Below are 22,576 nucleotides of genomic sequence, written 5' to 3'. Positions count from 1 at the left end.
TCTGAAACCCAATTTTCACAGATTGTTAATACACTATATAGTTTTATCAGTAAATCTGCAAGTTAGTGGAGAGGTATTTAACATTTCTTTGAAAGTTACTGTGTGTAGATGACAATATGTTACCACGTCATGGTTTAGTAATATATTAAAATTGAGTGTTTAAACAAACTGAGAAACACTCCTGCCCTGATGGCAATGTTGTTAGTAAACTAAAAGAAGTCCTAGGTCATGTGGGCTAGACCTCATGGGTATGTGGGCTAGATTCTTGTGATGCATGCAGCAAACTTTAGTCTAATTAATCAAACAAAAGAGGGTTTTTTGTACTGCAGAAATGCAGAGCTTGCATATTTGAAGGTGCAATCATATGTGAGAATTAAGAAAAAGGCAGCTCTGTAAACAATTTGACCAGGATCACACAATTTGAGACCTGTTTACAGGTCAAGTACATTACAGTTAGGTCGAGTAGATTAAAGTTACTCGACCTGCAGGTTTAGTAACATTTTTATGGTTTTTCTAGCCCTGTCCACCCACTTACAGAGCTCTGTTTTCCACCGCTCTACCTTTGGGCTCATAGGCACTTTTTTCTATTAAGGCATAATTTGCTGTTTGGTCAAAATAAGCGCCAGATCAATGAACTGAGTTTTGAGATTCTTCTTGACTGGGCGTGGGTCGAGGTATAGTAAACACTTTACATGGGATAGATCTATGTTGTGGTCAGTGACGTCATTAAGGAAATGAAGAACCTCTGCTCAGAACTCGGTTAGGTGGGGGCACCCCCAAACCAAGTCTAGCATCTCTGCTCCTATGGGAAACGCCTACTCTCATCTCCTGCCACATCGGTGGCAAACTTGCTGGGCATGTGGGAAGAATGTATTAATTCTACCAGGTGTAAGGTATGCCATGGGGCAAAAAGCAATAAACGATCAATTTAAACTGTGCATTTCTAGAAACTTCCAGGACAGCATCCAGCATTTTTACCCAACCCTCCTGTTTGATGGGGGCTCCCATGGCCTCCACTGATATATCTTTAAGGGCACTGATGGGGGAGGTGGGTATTCATATCTGCTTTTAGAGCCTGGTAAAGACAACATATGCCTTTTGCATGTCCAATGTAGAGATTATATGCCTGCTGCAACTAAGGTTCATTACTCCCCACCTTTCCAGCATTTCTTAAGAGTCATTATCACAGCTCCGTTCAACAGAAATTGCCAAGTAGGAAGGCCTAACTCTTCCCTTAATTACTCAAAATGTAGGAGTTTGCCAGCTCAAAACAGGTTACATACAGTCAATCTCTCACCCTGGCCACTCAAGCAGTCCCCTTCAACTGCCCTTAAGCAGGAATAATGTCAAAAATTGCAAGATGATTGTGGGTAAGTATGGGGGTTCTGTATGAGTTTTTTGCACGCATCTAACCCAACAGCATTTGACTACCTTCAATGATCTACATTAGCCCGATATGGATCAAAATAATCCCCATAAGCAGGTGTAGCTGTGGGGCGTTGGCAGTAACTGTTGCTTCCCAAGAGAGCCTATCATGTAACCATCCTCTAAGCAAGCTGTGCTGCCAAGTAGTACATCTCAATGTCTGGGGCTGACAGCCCCCCATCTGTCATAGGTGGTGTAGTTTGTACAGTGTTACTCTCCACTTAGCTTCTACCCATATCAAATTTAGTAATATGGTATCTAACTCGTAAAATTTACTCTTGGGGACAATCACCGATAATGTAGTAAAACAGTACAGCAGTTGTGGCAGAGCTACCATCTTGGCGATCACTATCTGACCTGCTACCGAAACTTGGAGAGACTTCAAGGAGCCCACACTGGATATTAAGGTTGCATTGGCTGCTCCTTTATCCCTTTTCAAGATGTCAGTTCCCGCCCTATATAAGCGGGCCCAAGGTATCTTATTGATGTTGGTCAAAGCATTCCAAACACATCCGGGGTCTCACCCTGGAAGGATCCTATGGAAAACATGCTAGTTTTAGTCAATTTATTTGCAGCCTTGAGATGTCCCCAAAGGTGCTTAGTAGTTGCACCACCTTCCTGGGGTCTGTACGCCTGTTGTTGAGGAAAAGCAACATATCATTGAAGTACATGGAGAAATAATGTGTAGAGCAGCAAGTGTGTATGCCTGTGAAGTTAGCTCAAATTTGCGCCCTGAAGTGGCAAACAACAGCAGGGACAGAGGGCATCCCTGCCGCGGCATCGCTCTGTTTGATGCTGCTCAGGTCACTCGAACTGTCTTGACCCCTGTGGTTGGAGTACAGTATGACATACTTGTCTACTCAATGAATCCTGACCCCAGGCCCACGCACTCCATCACAGTGTAAAGGTATACCTGTCTAGGCCTCCGAAAGTTATGTTCGGGACATCCATTGGTATGGTAAGTAAGCTCCTTATGGTCAATGCTGTATTGTGGCCAGGGATGAACCCCTACTGGTCAGGCTGAAGTTAGCCTTTCATGTGTGGTAATAGCCTAGTGGTCAGCACTCCACTGAGTATTTTATAACAGACTTTCAGCATCGATAAAGGTCTACAGGCTGCCACATCAGCTTTTTCAGGCATGAGAAAGGGGATTACAAATGCACTACCTCACCGATTGGGTTAGGGCATGGCCGCCTCGTGCTGATCGGTGGACAGCTATGAGCCGGGAGCTAGCATTTCAATATAAGCTGCATAGAACTCCACAGGAAGTCCATCGGACCCCAGTACTTTTTCAAGGCCATGCTCTTGATCACCCCTCTGACCTCTTCTACTGTTATTTCAGCCCCTAGATCCTCCTCCTTCTCTGGCGTGATATGGGTCAGGTCTCTCAGGATCATTTGACAGGGGTCCTCTAACTTTCACCGGTCTCTAGAGTATAGCTTAGTGCAATATTGTGCAAAGGTATCATTTATGTCTACCTGTTTATAAACTCTGTAGATCCTAAAGATCCAGAATTTGTGAGTCCCTCTTTTTGGACTCTTAATGGGGTTAGTTAAACATGTCAGTATCGTCCCGGAATTGCCCTGCTCTGCATATACCCTTATCATGCATTCCTTGTGGTCGAATCAGCGGAGGCGCTCAACGTGCTCTGCCAACTTCTCTTCCATGTCAGACAGCTCTTACTGCAGTTCCGGTTTCCCCAGTCTCTCTTTTTTTGATTGTCCTAAGGGTTGCTTCCTGTGTTTCTACTTCTTTAATCAATGTTTGGCGGACCGCAACAGTTTCCACTATATACTCTCCTCTTGTTACTGTCTTGAACACCTCCCACTCTCAAAGCACAGAGGAGGTAGTCCCCTCATTCTCAGTAAAGTAATTCTGGATGCCCTGACTTAACGTTTCATGAAAGATTGGGTCATCCATGCTTTCAACTTACAGGCTTCAGCTCAGCAGGAGAGCACGTGTCCTGTTCCAAGCTATAGTCAGAAGTTTTGGGTTACGATTCAAGGTGGTCCTCATCAGGTATTCGGAGTCTGTCACCACTTTATTGACGTATGATGCGCACAGGAAATTATTCAAACAGACACATAACTTGTGCAGTGCAGAGAAGTAGGAGTAGTCACGTTACCTGACGAGGGCCACCTTCCAGGTATCTATGATCCCTCATTGCTCCCGTCAGTGACAGAATTTCTTTGCCAGTCATGTGGTGGGAGAATCCAGCAAGGGTGGGTGGGATTTGTGCCTTATCATATCATAGGCCTTAAGAAACATACTTGCCCACTTCTTCTGGGGAGTCAGATTTTATCAGGGCAAGCTATTTTTAGGACCCACTTGCCCAGTCTGGTGAGAGAGCTGAAGCTGTGAATGAGCAATAAAGATGCCTTTAAATGATGGTTTTATCTTGTCACATTTGCTGTCAAAATTCAGATGGTGTTTTCATACACGTTGCTGCTTATTTTATCCTTGAACTTGGTGTTTACGTTTCTTTCTATGAGTGTAAAGTTAGAGTAATTTGTAAAGTGAACTCTGACAATTGTGAATGGCACGAATCATTTAAATAGCTTGTAATAAACTGTATACATTTTAAAACATAGTTCAACATGTAGGAAAGCACTTTTTTGTACATCTCAAGTGCGACAAAAACAAGAATTTTAATACAATCAAAACACATTAGAATACTTTATTTGGCGATGAGCAAATGATAAATAGGTGCGGAAACCAGTTTTCCACTTTTTATCGTTTGTACACTATGCAGTTTTATCAGTAAAACTGCATGTCAGTGGAAATATTTTTTATCATTTCAATGGAAAATATCTATCCATAAATTACAGTGCACTACCATTACCATTCTATATGGACTAGATTTATATTATACATGGAGCAAAAGTTTAGTCTATTATATCAAACAAACATTCTGAACTCACATATTTAAAGGTGTACTTGCATTTGATCATGAAGAAAATGGTTACTCAGTGATATAAAATATTTGCCTAGGATCATGCAATTTGAGATGAGTCGAGTAGATTATTCAAGTCACTACACCTGCAGGTCAAATAACATTTATTTTATTTTTCGAGGCCAGGTATCAGCAACATTATTAAAGCCTTTCTCACTCCCACTGAAATGACAGAGTGGGGCATATAGGGCACTAGCTTTTGTGAATTCTCATCTTGGAAATTACCGTGTTCAACGTTGGGTGCATACATGTTCACAATGTATGTGTCCCTGCCCTCAAAGGGGCCACTGATTATGGTATAGCGTCCTTCTTTGTCCATCTTCTCATTCAGGACCAAAAAAGGGTCTCTGGGTTTCACTCAATTGAGTGTCTCCTTCGCAAAGACAGAATATTCTGTATAAAACGTTTTGCCTCGTCAGCACCTGTGTAAAGCCAAACCTTCACAGAGTTAAATGGGCTTCTTGTAACTGCCATATAAATCCCCCTCCGCTTCAATTAGGCCTGACCTTTTTATCTCATGTTATTCAGTCCTCTGACGTTCCAGAACACAGTCTATATGTAGCGTGCACCCCTGCCATCTAGGAAAAGAGTTATCATTGTCCATTCCTGATTCCAGCTGTGGGCTGGTGAAGCCACCCACCCTATATCAGTCCATAGCAACGTACAGCAATTTGATAACCCCACGGGCCATAACACACTTACCCAACTGCAGTGCCCTAGGACAAAAAGGCAACATCTCCCCATCCAAATATCATAAAATAATAGAATCAACTTGTCATGCATATCCGCACAATCAACAAGGGAGAAATGCCCACAGTGGATGCCATTCCTCCGGCCACAGAGCTCACTATCAAGCCGTAACAATGCAGACATGTGGGCAGGCTAGCACCTAAAACATCAGCATGTCAGCTGAAAATACTCACTCAAACCTCTCCTTCACTTTAAAAAGGAGTTAACCTTCAGATAAGTTTATTAGCTGACCGTGGGGTAACAGGAGATAGGTAAGAGCCACTTCCAGAATTCAGTGAGGAGTCTATGTCGGGATCCATCTCAGTGCCTCAGGTAGCTTCACCCATAGACTCCGTGGTTCCACCAGGATCAGGGTTATTGATTTTTTATGCCACTTCTACTGTACTTTGTCTGTTGCTCTGTGATTGAACTGCCACTGGAAAGCCAACACAACCACGTCTGTTTTAGAAACAGGGTTGCCAGACTGTCTTTGCATGTTTTCCAACCAATCGGACCACAGCTGTGTTCTGATCCAGTCCCACAACTCTTGTGGGTCCGAGAAGATCTCAGTTTCCTGATCTGCAATCACACATAATTTCAATGGGTACAGCATTGCATATTTTGGGCCCAGCTGATGGAGCGATTTTTCGACCTCTAGAAATATTGTTTATTATTTTTGCACAGCCATTGTAAAGTCTAGGAGTACTGATACCCTACAGTTCTTGATGAGAAGATCGCCCCTCAAGTGCTTGTCGCAATATGTGGTCCCTGTCACAATAATGCAGTAATCTGGCCACCAAAGGTTGGGGCGGTAACCCAAGAGATGGAGCCCATGCCGGGACTTTATGAGCCTATCCCAGGGCAAAGAAGGTAGATAGCCCTTCCGGGCCTATCGCCTCCTTAACCCAAGTCTCCAAGTAGGCAAACTTATTGTTTTCTTATGCCCTCTCTGGAAGGCCCACCACCCAGATATTAGTCCTGCAGCCTGATTCTCAGTATCTTCAGCCCTGTATTCCAGCTACTGGACCCTGTCTGCTATTTCTGACATCTGATCCTTTAGATCACTTGATGCAGGAGTTAGTTCTGCCAGCAACTGCTCATTTGTTGTAATTCGCTCTGCTGTTTTGCGCTAGTCATCACACAGGATGCCAATGTCCATCTTAGACTCCAGGGCTTCTCCAGGGTCCATTATGGCTAGTAGAACAGAGTCCAATTTATCCATCTGGGTAATGTCTGGCTCTTGTGAAGGACAGGTTGTTCAGTCCATGGTGTTGCTCAATGACCGCAGCATCTCCTGTTTGCTAGTGTCCGTTTCCTTCCATCTAGAGCGGTACCATATGGTGAGGGAGCAACGTGGACACCAATTCCATTAGGTATATGCCCTTTGTTCCAGGCTTTTTGCACAAATATGGTTGATCATTTGGGGCGCTGGTCCGGTGGTTGTTAGGGCATGCCCCTCTGCAGCCCTGACCTACTCCACTGGGACCCTTTGCACCCCGTGATGTGGCAAGCGACCCCTAATATATATTTTTTGCCACCCACCAGGTCCAATAGGGCTCCCTGGTCTATTTGCAGTCAAGCAGCTGGTGAGTGAGGGGAGGGGGATCGCCACAGTTCCTCATTCCAAGGCTCAATCCTGGGGTTTCTCATGCTTTCGACACCGGCTTCCCTCATCACATCTAGTCAAGCATGATAATGTTGTAGGGGCTCAGATTACCTCTTCCCAGGGGGTCTTACCACAACTGCAGATTCGAGCTCACTCTGCTTGGTCCACAGCAGCTGATGAACACTGCAAGTGGGCTTCCAGCGGCTAGCCAGTGGAGCGTCACTATCTTCGGGGCTCTCCTTGGGCTTGCACACCCAGGGCCTCCAGGCGGTCACCTCAGAGGCAGCACTGAGGTTGATCAACTATGACTGAGGTGCTGTATTGCCAGAACTCCAAGGCTAGGCGTAACCCCAGGTAGCAGACAGGTTATAGGTTGCTCCACAGCTCACTTACTGCAGGGACATCTTAAGCCCTGTGCCAAACATATTTTGGGGGGCTCTGCGGGGGACCTGTGCGGAACAGCTTTGAATGTATGATCCAATTTCCGTTTTTTTCTTGCCTTCTATGCCAGGTCACTGACACTGCACAGGCACACTGAGCCAAATTCTAATTGTGTTTCCATCTAATATTTAGGGATTGTGAGGTATGTTTTCAATATGTTACTATAGCAGCAACTCACTAATATTATTGCAAATAATCTTTGTGACCGACTGCCACTATTCATATGTGAGGTCCTGTTTTGATCTAAAAGGAACTTTTTATGGATGTTGCAAGGCATTTAAAAACACAACTCTGCAAAACGTCTATAATAGATTCCCATACATTACTCACATTAAAAATAAAGAAGATGGTGCTTACAACAATCTATGTATAAGAATCATTCAAATTCACCAGGGCAGAACTGTGTGGAGAACAGAGCCGGGTCTATCATGGGATCACACTAAAAGTCTGAGACCCTGGGAAAGATCCCACTGTGCCCATGACTTAACCGTCTCTGACCTACTGCCCCAACACGAGCCTCCAAGTCTGCCTTCATGGCATCTGTCTTTCAGCCACATTTTGCCTCGTAAGTTTGGGTGCTGGTATGTCTGCAATCGGTCCAGGTGGGGACTGGTTGTCTCTCACCACCAGTGACAGGCTGGAGGAGTGTTGTAGGTGCTGATCCCAATGATCCCAATCCTTTCTCCGTTCAGGTCTTCTCTCCGCACAGGGTCAAAGGGGTCCACCATATTGTGCTCATCACGTGGTCAACAGTGAGGAAGGCTCTTATCTCTGCCCTGCAATTAAGGCCCCAACGACTCTGGCTGCTTATAGATATATGTAAGCTTCAGCTGTCTTCTGGTTACCGGGTAATTTGGAGCAAAAAATCATAGTATAGTGTCGGACTGTAGCATCCTCCAGGAGCTCTCCTAGGTTCTGCTACTCCGTTTGCATCAAGCTGCGCCATTCGTAAGAGCAGAGAGTTTTCAGTGAAAAGCCCTGAGTGCACAATCTTAGTATAGACACCGACTAACTGCTACAGACATCATGCATAAGTGGTGTTTTTTACCAGACACATGAGCATTAATCTGCTTCAGTTTTAGGATGGGAGGTCTTAGTGCTGACTAATTTAGACTCATGACAGTAGATAAGAGATTGGTAAATTATAAAATTCTGATAAACAACAAAGCTGTGCTGCAATCGTCCACTTTTTTCCACAAAAAAGACATTGTGTAGGAAGCAATAATCCATATGTCTTTCAAACAGACTGAAAAGATTTTGAGACAAGCTTCCACTCTTCCGCATACCCACAATGCAGCAATAGTGCAAACTCTAAAGTCTATATACTTGTTCACAAAACAGCTACAGGGAAATGTACCTTGCACACAACGAAGGAAACTAACATTCAATTCAATTTCATTATGAAGGAAACACTGTCACCTCGAAACAGTATGTGGTCTTCATAGAATATCTGGTGCTAATCATCCATGTGCACAGGAAACTGAATGCATTGATTACTTGCCAGTAATCTCATCACTCCAATTCTTCTTCCTCGCCTCAGTCCTTAAGACCCTCATAATGTAAGGGCTGTAATGAGGAGGTCATGGGATTCTATCCCAGACTGTTAACCCATCCTAGTAATCATAATATATGCATAGCTGTATTCTGCCCAGGTGGTCATGCTCAAGTGATCATGCTGTATGAATGGATATTATCGGCCTTTGTGATCATACTCAGAAAGGGCTTTATCTGCCCTTGTTATAATGCGACAGTGAAGGGTGTTATCTGCTGTTGGGATTAGAATATATAAATGCCTATATTCTAACCCGATAACCACGTATTTATTCAAACTAGACAAAGGGGTGAAATCTGCCCATATAATCTTAATTTTTCAAGAGCTATTATTTTGCTATAAAATCATGCTCCATAATGGCCATTATACATCCATGTAATATAGTGTTATAAACGAGGTTGGTGGCCATAGCTATAGAATAGGTGGATACAAGATTAATCAATGCAAACATGGATAATACAATCTGCATAAGGATACTAGCCTAAACAATTACCAGATTGAAGAATTTTTGAAATGTAGCTGCCTAATTATCCTTCAGTTAAAGAAAGTTAACGCCACTTTACTAGGTGAATGAAGGCTCTAGTAAAAGTAGGTACCCAAATAGTTATTATCAAAAATATTTTCTTGACGTTTAGGTGCATTCATGAACAGGACTCCTGGTATTTGGGGGTCATTTGCCCAGATTAGAACCCTAGATCTAATGATGTGGGACTCTTGTATATTCCTAAGGCAAAATTCTCAAGTTTAGCTGGAGAGCAGCGCCTGTGTAGAACACCTTACAACACCAGCAGCACTCTGAACCTCAAATGCCTGTTTTTCTAGCAAAGTTTTTAAGCATAGGACTAGCACAGTGCCGTCCACGCCGGGTTAGAAAGGGACAAAGGGGGTTATTCTAACTTTGGAGGAGGTGTTAATCCGTCCCAAAAATGACGGAAAAGTGACGGATTTACCACCAGCCGTATTACGAGTCCATTATATCCTATGGAACTCGTAATACGTCTGGTGGTATATCCGTCACTTTACCGTCACTTTTGGGACGGATTAACACTCCTCCAAAGTTAGAATAACCCCCAAAGTCTTTTGACATTTCTACAACGAAGTCTTTAAGCATAGAATTAGCACACTGACATTCACGCTGATCTGTAAAATGAAATATGCCCTTTACCACTCCGGGCACATTGTTACAAATTTGTATTGGTAAAATACCATCCAACCCAACCTGGAATGAATAAAAGCAACCCCTGACGTGGTTCGCTATCACTGTAGCTCTTCAGAGAGGTTTAGCTGTGTCCAGACACAAGGGAGCTACCAGTATAATCAGAGTGCTGTATAATTTATGCAAAAAAAGAAGCAGAGAACTCTGGGTAATTTGCTTTTATTTAGATTCAGAGTGTTGCTGGACACCCTGACCCCTTAGCTCTGGTGCTGGAGTCCCAGAAAGTAATCCCCTCCACCCTCACCCCTCCCAGAGCAAAAAAAGCATTTAAAAAAAATAAAAATTGAAGAGAGTCGCTGCTGATCTGCGTCTCTGGCGAAAATAAAAATAAATAAAAATAAAAAATAAGCGCAGGCTCTCACGCTTGCTTTAATAAAGCCCCTGGGTGGGCCAGGTCCCGGTGGCATGTAAAAAATAAGGAGGGGACATAGCTGTTTGCCCTGACTTGGTGGGAGCTTTGACAGCTCATGCAAAGTCACAGCAAACACTCCTCTTCCAGCGCGTGAGACCTGTGAAAATGCTCTCACCGAGTGGAAGCAGAGGTTTCATCTTTTTCCCTGCCAGCAGACATGTGGCCAGGGAAAGAGATGAAACTATTGCTGTTGCACGCAGGGTGTGCAACAGCAATGTAGGCTTCCGCAGGAGGCAGGGAGCCGGCTGGGACTGCTGGGCCCTTGAGGCTCCCCAAAGGTCCCCAACAGAGAAGAAAAGGCAAGATAGAGGTGAGAAACAAATAGAAAGAAGCAGAATAAAGGTCAGCAACGAGCAGAAGGAGGCAAGATAAAGGTGAGAAACAAGCAGAAAGTGGCAGAATAAAGGTCGGCAACAAGCAGAAAGTGGCAAAATAGAGGGCAGAAACTAGCAGCAAGAGACAAAATAAAGGTGAAAAATTACCAGAAAGAGGCAAAATAAAGGTGAACAACAAGCAGGAAGAGGCAAAATGAAGGTGAGAATTGTGCAGCAAGAGGCAGAATAAAGGTCAGAAATGAGCAGAAAGAGGCAGAATAAAGGTCAGAAACAAGCAGAAAGAAGCAGGATAAGGTCAGCAACAAGCAGAAAGAGGCATAATAGAGAACAGAAACCAGCAGAGAGAGGCTAAGTGAGAGTTAGAAACAAGCAGAAAGAAGCAGAATAAAGGTCATAAATGAACAGAAAGAGGCAAAATAAAGGTCACAAACGATCAGAAAGAGGCAGACTAAAAGTCAGAAGGGAGCCAAAAGAGGCAGAATAAAGATCAGAAATGAGCATAAAAAGGCATAATAGAGGTCAGAAACCAGCAGCAAGAGGCAGAATAAAGGTCAGAAAAGGGCAAAATAAAGGTCTGGTGAGAGCAGAAAAAGGCAAAATATTAGGCAGAACAAGCAGAAAGAGGATACATAGAGGGCAGGAGGGAGCCGAGAAGAGACAGAAAAGGAGCAGAAAATGAGCAGACGAGGCACAAAACCAAAGGCAGGAGAGGGTAGCGGAACGCAGGCAAGCTGGACAGGAGAATCATCACAAGGGAATCTAGCATGAGGACCTTCTCCTATGTGCCCTCCTACATTTTTTCCGTGCACCCACTGTCAGACCCATTCATACACTCACACACCCACTCACAGACCCACTCAAAGACTCACGCACCCACTGACAAACACACTCAGACACTCATGCACCCACTCACAGATCCATTCAAGCACTCATTCACCCACTCACAAACCCACTGAGAGAATCACACACACTCACAAACCTGGGTAGTTATAGCAGATTGGCTGCAAGGCTACTGCACTGATAATTACCCCACATACTAAATCACTCATGACATCTTTGATAACATCATTGATTCTATCGATTTATCATCTGCAGTAAAATTATTTAGGAGAAAACTGTGCATGGTGAGGGCGCGAGTATAAGTTACCTTAGGTCATGACTTATAGTTACTTGCGTTAACCATAACTATAACTGCTGAATTTCTATGTTTTTGTGCGAGTAAATTCAGATCCTAACTATAACATCCCTGTAACCATTGTTTTTTTCAGTGAAAATAAATAAATATATATACGTACATTTATTTATATAGTTATATATATTCACTAAAAAAAAAACAAAGGTTACAGGAACCTTATAGTGAGGTTCAGAATTTACAAGCACAAAACCATAGAAATTCACCAGTTATAGTTATCTCACGTAACTATAACTTGTGCCCTAAGGTTACTATAACTCGCTCCCCCACCATGCATAGTTTTCTCATCAATAATTTTATTGCAAATGTTGCAGTGATATTATCAAGGATATCATAGAACATTTCATGACTGATGTAATATGTGGGGTAATTAGCAGTGCATGGCAACGGTTGGGACCATACAACCATGCCTGGGGGGTCAGGGTATTCCTACCCTGCCCCTTCCTGTTCTTTTTTGCATTTTTCTGGGACTCGAGCTGAGGCCCGAGCTCTAACCTTCCTGGTTGAAGTGCTGGCAGCCAATCAGATCTCACCATGAGATCTGTTGGATCCACAGAGGATTTGCATCCCTCGATATACATAAATATTTTCTCTTTAATAACTCCAAAACTACTGAACGGATTTATACGAATTACAAAAAAGAGATCTTTCAAGGCCAAGATCTAGCTTTCTGCCAAATCATGTGTAATTCCGTCCAGCGGTTTGGGCTGTAGTTGTGTCTAAAATCGCTAAGGAAATTGCACAAGGAAAACGTGCTTTGGGACCTCCCCTTTTTCTCTGCCCGTATTGATGGATCCCCTCAAAACTTTCAAGACAGCAGAATACACACACACATTTCTCTGCATCTGCAAAGTCCTGGTACCAACCTAACCTTGTATTTCACAGACTCAAGGGGCAATCAGCTGCAAAAAGAAAGACAAAGTAGCTACCTTTGATTACCTCTCAGTCTGCTGTTAAAAAGGGGGGTAAAGTCCTTACCGAAATTCCGACAGCTGCAACACCTTCTTTCACCAACTGCTCTGTCACCAAGTGGTTCAACTGGAAAACAGAAAACAAAATCTGAATTTGAGTTCATGCGTAAGGACAAATAATTGCAGCTGTTTGTTTCAGCTGTCTTATTCTAACATTTTTTACTGTTTTCCCTTGATGTTTATCTGGGTTTTGGTATCTTTTGATGTGCTCTAATGGCCTGTAATCCTAAATATCAAAGTATGGGCTGGATGTACAGAAGATTTTTTTATGGTCGCAAAATGCTCCAATTAAGACTGTACAATCGCAAAACTGCTTTTTGAAAGGTACTAAATTAGTTTTAGGAGTATGTAACTTTCTTCCAACTACTCAAATGGGTTTAGAAATGGATATAAGATAAGATATAAGAATCTCTATTTGGAAGGGGTGTGTTCTATGTGTGCCTTCCAAATAGTGTTTCCTATCCATATTTATCAATGGTTTAGAGCCAAAATAGTAGTCCTAAACCACCGAAAAGTTACAGAGGCCCAGGTTGGGGTGGGTATCCATTCGCAAAAGTGAAGGGGTCTTTTTGGGGTCTCTTACCATTTGTTAGTGTTAAAAAACAAAACACAAAGTTCGCTGGGGAGTAGGCAGTATTCCAACGGACCACCATCCACTTTCAAACAAACTAAGAAAATGTAAACTTTTTTTTTATCTGCAGTCCTGTTTTCTTTAACGAAAGCAGGCTGCATTTAAAAAAAAAGGTTACTCGCCTCTAGGCGCCTTTGGTATCCCCTTCCCTTGTGCTACTTCTCTCCGCTTACCCTATTGGTCCACGACCACTGTGGACCACTACGGGACATGTCCCCAGGAGGACCACGACTTACTGCCCAATTCAAGCATCTGCGAGGTCCGCCTCTATCTCTCACCCCTACCCATCATCGCTCGTCGCCCTGGGGAACTACCCGGGTGGTGCACACTGCTGGCTTCCCTGCCTCTCGCCTCCTGGGCCACCCTCCTCCTGATCTAATCCGATTTCCCTCAGCCCAATTTACTCACCCAGCGCGCTCCCCCCGCCATGTTGCCTTCGCAATCCTCAGCCTGCAGTTTTGGGGCCTTTGACCCACTTCCTCAGTACTCTTCGCAGGGCTGGCTAGTACCATTCCCGCAATGGCCCCGAGGCCTCTCACTGGAGACGTCAGCCCTGGTATGGTAGTCGCCCTTTCTCTCTAACCCGAAATGTACTAAGTTGCACACACCTGTCTTGGTTATTGGCCCTGTTATGGGTCCCCTTCCTGCCCTGTCTCAGTTGTGCCCCATGCCGCGTTATGCTCCTCCACACGCTTTACTTCTTACATACCCATACATACCACCCAGTGCTGCTTGTCCCTGGGCGTTTGTTGGTAGCCCTCTTGGGCTCCACAAACTTTTCTTCCCCCTCCGCACCCGCGCTCGTCCGGCACGTGGACCATACAGGTTCCGACCCACAGTTCAACAGGGATCCCAGTAGTGAGGAACTGCCTCGCCTACTGCAGACCCCAGGTCTGTGTTTCTTTTTTGTGTCCCTAGCTTCTTATTCCTCACCCTGCCTTCCCTATCCAACTCTCCCTCCGCTTTCTTTACCCTATCTGTCTTTTTCATTTTTTTCATTTTCTTCTTACCTCTTCTCCTCTCTGTCTGATCCTCTTCTGTTCTTCAACCAAGGGTTCCCCTGCAGTCTCCCCCCCCTTACCACTTACCCTCCTACAGCACACGCGCGCTCTGAGCTTTGCTACTCCCGTAGTGCCCCTCCAATTAGGTGTACTACCGTATGGGAGGTCACCCCCCCCCCCCGAATCCGGATCAACTCAGTCCGATAATGGGATCGATAGCCCCGCTAATGGTCCTCTCTTGGAACGTCCATGGCATGACGCATTACATCAAACGGCAAAAAGTGCTATCTTACCTACGATACAAAAGAACGGATATTGCCCTCTTACAGGAAACACATCTTTCCCCATCGGAATCAGAGAAACTTCGCAGGGACTGGGTGGGCCGAGTGCTCTTCACCGGAGCGCCGTCCATGCACAGAGAGGCGGAGGTGTGGGGTAGCGATACTCGTCCGTCGATCCCTGCAGTTTGTGCTCCTCAAGACGTGGTGTGATCCAGAGGGACGTTATGTCCTTGTTAAGTTTATATTGGGCTCCACCACAGTTCGTGTTGGCTCTATCTACACTCCCACGGGTTCCAAACGTTCTTTTTTCCTCTCAATTAATCGACTGCTGACAGAGATCGGAGCCTCTCAGTACCTACTGGGTGGGGACTGGAATCTAGCACAAGACGCCATTCTGGATCGATCGGGTGGGCAATAATGCTAGCCGGGCCCTCCTAGGTGACGTCCTGTCAGACCAAAGTCTGCTGGACCATTGGCACCTCTCCCACCCATTCGACTGTGAATACACCTTTGTTTCCCCAGTTCACGGGACTCAATCCAGACTAGACTACTTCCTCGTAACTCATCGGCTACTGCAGGCGATTAGAGAGTATAAGATCCTAATGACCGCATTGTCTGATCACTCCTTGGTTTTATTGGCCCTGGAGTTGGGCTGGTCTCCCCCGGTCGTAAGCCTTGGCATCTCCAAACTTCCCGATACCGGACTCCGAAGGGGAAGGAGCAGCTCATATCCCACATCGCCACCTATCTCCTAAACAACCAGGGTTCGGTCTCTTCGCCTCAGTTACTGTGGGCTGCGGCAAAGGTGACGATCAGAGAACAGCTCATGAGGGACGCTGCCATCGCCAATACCCAGAGACGCGACCAACCCAGAAGACTTCATAGCCCAGACTATCCGTGACTACACCCTAACCCCCTCTCCGTCCATCTGCCGTCACCTGGAACAGGCCAAAATCGAGCTCAACACCCTCTTTACATCACGCATGGAATACGCATTACAGCAACTGAAAGGTCACCACTACGAGCACTGAGAGAAGGCGGGACGATTGCTGACCACCCAACTCTGTCAACGGCACGCTTTTTACGCATCCCCAGGCATTCGCAGGATGAGTTTGGTCGCTTCTACCAGACCCTCTACACTCCAGAAACAGTAGAGGACCAGGACAGGTTGACCACCTTCTTTGAGAAGGCGAATATACCCTGTCACTCGGAGGAGGGCAGTGCCCTTCTGGAGGGAGACATCAGTAAGGAGGAGATTCAGCAGGCAATTGCCAACCTCCCATATCATAAAGCCCCTGGGGAGGATGGATACCCAACAGAATTTTATAAATGGACAGGGGTGGACACAGTGGATGCCTTATATGAGGCCTTCCGCTAGGGCAGGCCAGACAGGCTCTTTACATCCCCTCTCCAATAAAGCTTCTATAATAGTATTACCCAAACCTGGGAAGGATCCTCTCCTTTGTGGTAGTTACCGTCCCATATCCCTCCTCAACGGAGATGTCAAAATTCTGGCGGGGATTCTAGCTTCCCGCCTCAAGAGGGTCATTCCATCCCTGGTTCATCATACACAAGTTGGCTTTGTAACTGGCTGTTCTTCGAGGAACCACCTACGTGCGCTACTCCACGCTCTTTGGGCGGCACAGGACTCCCAGGAGGAGGCCTTCGCCCTCTCCCTGGACGCCGAGAAGGCATTTGATCGAATAGAGTGGTGGTACCTCTTTGAAACACTAAAACGTTTTGGTCTCTGGACTAGTTTTATTAATGGGGTGCGTTTGTTGTATGACTCCCCAACAGCACAGGTCAACTGCGGTGGGTTCCTTTCCGACACCTTTTCTGTCCGTAGGGGGACCTGTCAGGGATGTCCCTTGTCGCTGTTACTATTTCTACTGGCTGTCGAACCCTTAGCGGCAGCGATCCGCAGATCCAGTCTCATTACTGGAATATCTTCCCCTGGTGGCTGTTCCACCATTTATTTATATGCTGATGATATCCTGCTCACCCTCACCGACCTGACTAAATCCTTGTCGGCTCTCCGTGTTATTTTAGCTGAATTTGAACTTATCTCAGGCTACTGTATCAACTGGGATAAGAGCGAGGCATTGCCCCTATCTCCAGTAGCTTTAAGCACGTCCGTTCAGGGCTTCCCGGTGAAATGGTAGCCGTCACGTCTTCACTACCTTGGCATTTACATTAACAGAGGATTGTAAAAAATGGTGGCTGACAACCTAGACCCACTGCTAGCCAGTATGAAACCAGATTTTGATAAATGGACACACCTGGGCCTCTCTATGTGGGTAAGAGCACAGGCGGTACGCATGGTGACCCTGCTGCGATTCCTGTACTTCCTGGGATGTGCGCCTCTACAGATACCGCTGCCTCTTCTTCGAGAGATAGACCGTCGCATCCGTGTCTTTGTTTGGGGGTCGCTGCACCCACGGCTGCCCAGAGCTGCATTACTCGCCAGACGCGACTACGGGGACTAGGTCTCCCCTCAGTGGAACACTACACCCTAGCATTACATCTCTTGCAGCTGGTCTTCCTACTCCCAGGAGTGAGGGACCCGCCACTTTAGGTGATGGTGGAACGGACACTCTCGCATTCCACACCGGGACTCCATGTGCTCTATAATACAGGACCTGCTCTCCTCCATATTACCAATCCCATGATCAGAGCCATGCAAAACTCTTGGTGGCAAGCACACCGCTTATTGAAAGTGGACCCACTGATTCATGACAGGGCTCCACTCTGGAGCAAAAGGGGTTTTCTAATAGGGGGAAGACTATCTTTTGGGAGGAGTGGCGTTCGAAGGGCCTCCTGCGGTTCCATCAACTTTTAACCGGGGACAGACTGAAGTCATTCGCGGAACTCCGGGAGGAATTCGACCTTCCAGCACACCACTCGTGGCGTTTTATAGAGCTCAAACACTGTCTGGAGAGACGCCTGGGAAATCCCCCCTGGCGACTCTTTCAATCCCCGATACTCCCACTATTTGGAAACCTGGGGTCCCCTGCAAGGAGTCATATCCGGAATGCACACACTGTTGAACTGTCACTTATTTTCCCTCCCACTCCTGATCTCCCTCAAAGATAAGTGGCAGGCACACCTCCAGACCGAATATGAACTAGAGGACTGGGCAGAATTGATTGAGGTCAGAGACCGCAGAGCTCAGGAGGCTCGCTTAAAATTCAGTCTTTTCAAGACATTACGCAAGTGGTACTGGACCCCCCAGAAATTACGCTCTGCAGGGTTGTTGCCTCACGCCTCCCGTTGGAGATGCCCCCATGCCCGCTGTGATTTGCCACACATCTTACATGACTCCCCAGTCATCCAACCTTTCTGGCGATCGGTGGGGTGTACCCGTAGGGAAGTGTTACCCTTGCTGCCTTCTCTCACCCCCTCTCTCTTACTACTGCTTGACACCAGAGATTTGTACTACCTCTCCCGACCGCAGCAACGTTTATTACACACAGCACTGGCTACTGCCAAAGTGTGTATCCTCAGGCACTGGCACTCAAAACCTGCCCCCTCCCATGGGGATCACTGCAATGTATCAGGCTGCCTCACACAAACGGCTCAAATATGGCCTCCAGGATAAGATGGATGTGTTCCTCCAAAAGTGGGCCCCCTTTCTCTCAGCGCCGGAGGGCTGAGTGCTCCCCGCTGGTGTCCTGATTCGAGATACCATGTGGTGACTCACTTGTCCGGGAACCACATAACCACACACCAGCACGCTACCCTTCCCTCCCGCTTGGCTCTAGTTGCGTGCAGGCATGCACCGCCGCCTGGGCTTAGCTCTGTTTTACCAAGGGTAAGTTCTCCCTCTTTACCCTCTTCTTCCTCTCTCCCTCCATTCTTTCCACCACTTCTATTCACATTATCTCTGCTACCTCTCCTTTGAACATCCCCCGCTTGACCCAGCCCCCCTCCCACCCCTCCCAGTCACCCCCCCCGGTCACTTCCACTTCCACCCACATTTCCACTTCCACTTTCACTCTTCTCTCTTACTCTCATTCTTCCTTTCACTCTTACCTCACGCTCACTGTTAATACTACCCCATTGCTGTATTCCTCTCTCTTTTCTTGCTGCTCACACATATCGAAGCCCCAAGTTACCCTCTGTTAATTACCCATGGCGCATACATGGCAGATGCGACCCCTATCCCTGTTTAGTCCATACCTTCTTCTCCCCAGGTATTCATTTTATCTGCACTGCATCCTGATCCCTACTATTGCTCATCTGCACCATTTCCTCCCCCCGCTGTATTGTGTGTAATCCGCCATTTCTCCCTCTCTCTCTCCCCTCCCCAACATTCCTCTCTTTCCCCTTTCTTCGGTACGTACGTCACTCACTCCTCTCCACTGTCCTGGCCATTTCTCCCAGTCACCGGCTCATAGCTTCCACCTCCGCGGGCCCACGGTATTGCCTCTTCTCCCTAAATAATCACCCACACTAGACATCCTCATGCTCCTTTCTCCACATACAACCCAGACGATGGATAATGGTGTTTTGGGAGACTCGGGGAAGGGACAATTAGCGGTGATATGCCCAGACTCCTGGGACCTTCACACTCACTACTGTTTGGGCATGGGTTGGGACGTGGGTGGGATCCCGCACTATGGTCAGACCACCTATTCCATTCCAGTCGCTGCATTGAGCTTCAGATAGGTACCAGATTTTACTTGTTCCTCTTGGTTATTGACGTATGTCAGAATATCTCTTCCTCCCTGTATGTTTGACATCTCCTGCACGGTTATGTTGGAATTCATAGAGTGTTATGTACCTGTGTCTCATTAGATGGATTTGTGTACGGTATCTTTGATTTTGAATAAAGAATTACAACACAAAAAAAGGTCACTTTACTGAAAATCAATTATAGGCATAGTGGCCTCCTAGCCTTTGCAGGCTATCATACTTGCGATTGTGGCCAATTAGATTAAGTTGCAAGTTACAACCTACCTAATCAATATTAATAGGGCCAGTCGTGTTCTGGATAAATCAGATTTTGTGTTTTAACAATACAATCATCGCCTCATAAAAATACTTTCTGATTTTAAATTTTAAATTCAGTAAGTAGAACATCTGGGCCTGAGTTCTACCCTTGACTCTGAGGGGCATATTTATGGGGAGTGTCACGAAGCGCAGCAAGTCACCTTACTGTGCTGCGCAACAGGGAAATGGCAGGAACGCGCTATATTTAAAAGAATATGGCACATTCCTGACTTTTCCCCAGCGCTGGTGCCGTTTTGGCTGCCTAGGGCCAAAGCAGGCCCCTGCAGCAACCCTTGCACTAGGGTGCAAGGGTGCCCACATTGCATGTAGATTTGTTTTTATGCAGGGAGGTGCAACTTCCTGCACAAAAACAATCCCCAGAGGCATTTTCCTCTTTCTACGTGTGCTGCACGATGCAGCACACAGACAGAGGAAAAAAGAAGAGAAATTGAATTATTTCTCCTTGTTATGCCTCTCCTGGGAAGGCTTATCTTTTTAACGCATTCCCAGATTTACCAGTTCTGGTAAATCTGGGAATGCATAAAAAATCATTGGAGTTGCGTGGTAACACCCACACAACACCCACTGTACGCCTCCCTAGCGCAGAGTAAGGCAATGTAGCGATTGCGCTTCTTTGCTCGAATCCAGATTTACGAAGTCACGCAAAGGGGCCATGCGTGGGGTCATAAATCTCACAAAGTTTGCATCATGCATGTACCATGTTGTGTGGTGCAAACATGATGCAAACTGGGTCATAAATATGGCCCTTAGTGTTTTTGCAGGGTAGTGGCAGTTGTCCTACTGAAAGGTTTCCATGCCATTTACTTTTAAAACTGTACTTCCAAATTCCCTACTTTACTGTTATGTGCTGGCTCATAGTTATTCTAGCTTACTGGCTGGTAAGTAGGTAGGTACAAATGTGGACTTCATGCCCTGGGTGAAGTGTACTAGCTCCCACATATAAAGTCCCAGGTCTAAGGGCACATTCCCCCTCACAAATGTGCCTGCAAATGCATCTGTAAACAAGTGGAATGTTGTGTTTCTTATTCTGATGGCTGTGTGCACAGCAAGCAGTGGCGATGGGAGCACAATTTACATGAGGGAGGTGTGTCTATTTCGGTTCCTTTATTGAAAGTAGAGCCACTTCCTATCTAGTACTTGTTCTTCGAGTGGATGAGCTAACCTCTACCATTGCACGCAGGTCCCCTCCTACTTTTTAGTGTGCTCTTCTTTCGTGTCCACTTCCTGTGCTCCTCGCAAGCTAGCAGGTGGTCAGTCCAGTAGAGTCGGTGAATACTGGTCCCCAATACCCCCACACTATATGACTGCCTGCATACAGAAACAACGTCTGCCCCTCGCCCCTGAAGCAGCATAATTGAGTGCACCATACATTTATTCATTCATTCATTCATATACTTATCCGTGTGATCCAATATTAATATGTGCGCAAATGTAATAAGGTGTTAGTACTCGGCTGTATTTACCTGTAGTAGGAATCAAACTATAACCAAGATATTGATTTATGTTAACTGTATTCATTTGACTGAACAGTATTTTGTTTGTGCGGAGAAACTGATAGAGAGTCTTAATTGAAACTTGGCCTTGGATGTGCAGAGCGTGGGGATGGGAGAGAGGCTCCTTTACCAGGCAGACCTGACCATTGACACTCTCTGAGGCCATACAACTGTAAGCTTCTTCGTTTGTTGATGAGAACATGGGGAGTCTACTTGTTTCCCAGGAGATGGTGTACTCTAATTGGTTCATTCAGTAGGAGTTGGTGGACAGAAGCTTCCAGAGTTGTGTGTCTCCTAGAACAGTTTAGGAGTTTCCAACCTGACTTTGCTGAGGGAAGACCTTTACTGATCTCTGCTGATTTTTCCTGCTTGTGGTGTCTGAGCTTCATGCTTGAACACCTCATATATCTTCCCCTGAACCTTAATTTGGTTTATCTGATGTGGACACCTTCGACGTAAAATTTTCCCTTATCACTTTTGATTCCTTATTTAGCTTAGAAAAGGTCCTTCATGGAACTTATCTACCTCCTGTTTGCACTCTGTATAGCATTATATTTTGCATCTTCTTTTTCATAGTATCCAAATTTAGGCAGCATGACTGAATAGATATGTATGTTTAGCTTGTAAACTGATTCAGTGATTGAGTTGTAAATTTTACTAGATTTGCTGATGAAACCTTCATGGTTTGCACACCATCCTGTCTGTCATTTCTGTGAAGTCATATTGGTTTCATTGTGTTTGAAATGTGTTGCCGATGCTAGCTCCTTTCATACGCTTTCAATAGAAAACAAAAGGTCCACATGACCAGTGGTGACTTCTTTATGACTATAATAAAACCTTTAGGTACAGAAACGTCTGCAGGATCATCCCAATTATACTTTTGCCCTAAAAAGCTGTCTGGCTGAGATGCACTAGGTATCCCTCAGGAGTAGGAAAACTAAAAAATGTGGGTGCATTCTAGGTTATTTGGAAGGCAGCCTGCAATACAATTTTGCTTCCCCAGAGAGGGGGAGAAAGTCAGTCACAAACTGACCACTGGCACTCAACCACCGATTTTAATTTGATAAGCTTGCACCACTAACCCAAATACTAAGGACTAAGCATAAAAGTTTGAGCTCTCTCTAGAGACATGCATTGCCCTGCCCTTTTTACTGTTGGGGCGTTTAGATCCGTGTGACACATATTCCCTGAAGCCTGGGACGAATTCTGAAAGTCTGGCAGTGTTCATAAGCTTAATTTGGTGGTATCTGGTCTTTGACAGGCTGAGGAAGGATCATGAATTAACCAACCTCTGTGCTACCAAATCCTGAGTTCCGGGAGTGGTG

At 45.7% G+C, this 22,576-nt stretch overlaps 1 protein-coding gene across 1 annotated transcript in view; it reads right to left on the bottom strand.

The window, feature by feature from the left end:
- LOC138300051 (uncharacterized) overlaps window positions 1-22,576 on the bottom strand; it is a 247,375-nt gene that overhangs the window by 39,489 nt on the left and 185,310 nt on the right. The window contains exon 3 of the mRNA XM_069238893.1: window positions 12,840-12,899. Within this exon, the coding sequence (XP_069094994.1) occupies window positions 12,840-12,899 (60 nt within the window). The remainder of the gene's footprint in view (window positions 1-12,839; window positions 12,900-22,576) is intronic.

This window comes from Pleurodeles waltl, chromosome 6 (assembly GCF_031143425.1).
Source record: "Pleurodeles waltl isolate 20211129_DDA chromosome 6, aPleWal1.hap1.20221129, whole genome shotgun sequence".
In the NCBI taxonomy this organism is placed as follows: domain Eukaryota; kingdom Metazoa; phylum Chordata; class Amphibia; order Caudata; family Salamandridae; genus Pleurodeles; species Pleurodeles waltl.
This window is presented reverse-complemented; position numbering and strand designations above follow the sequence as displayed.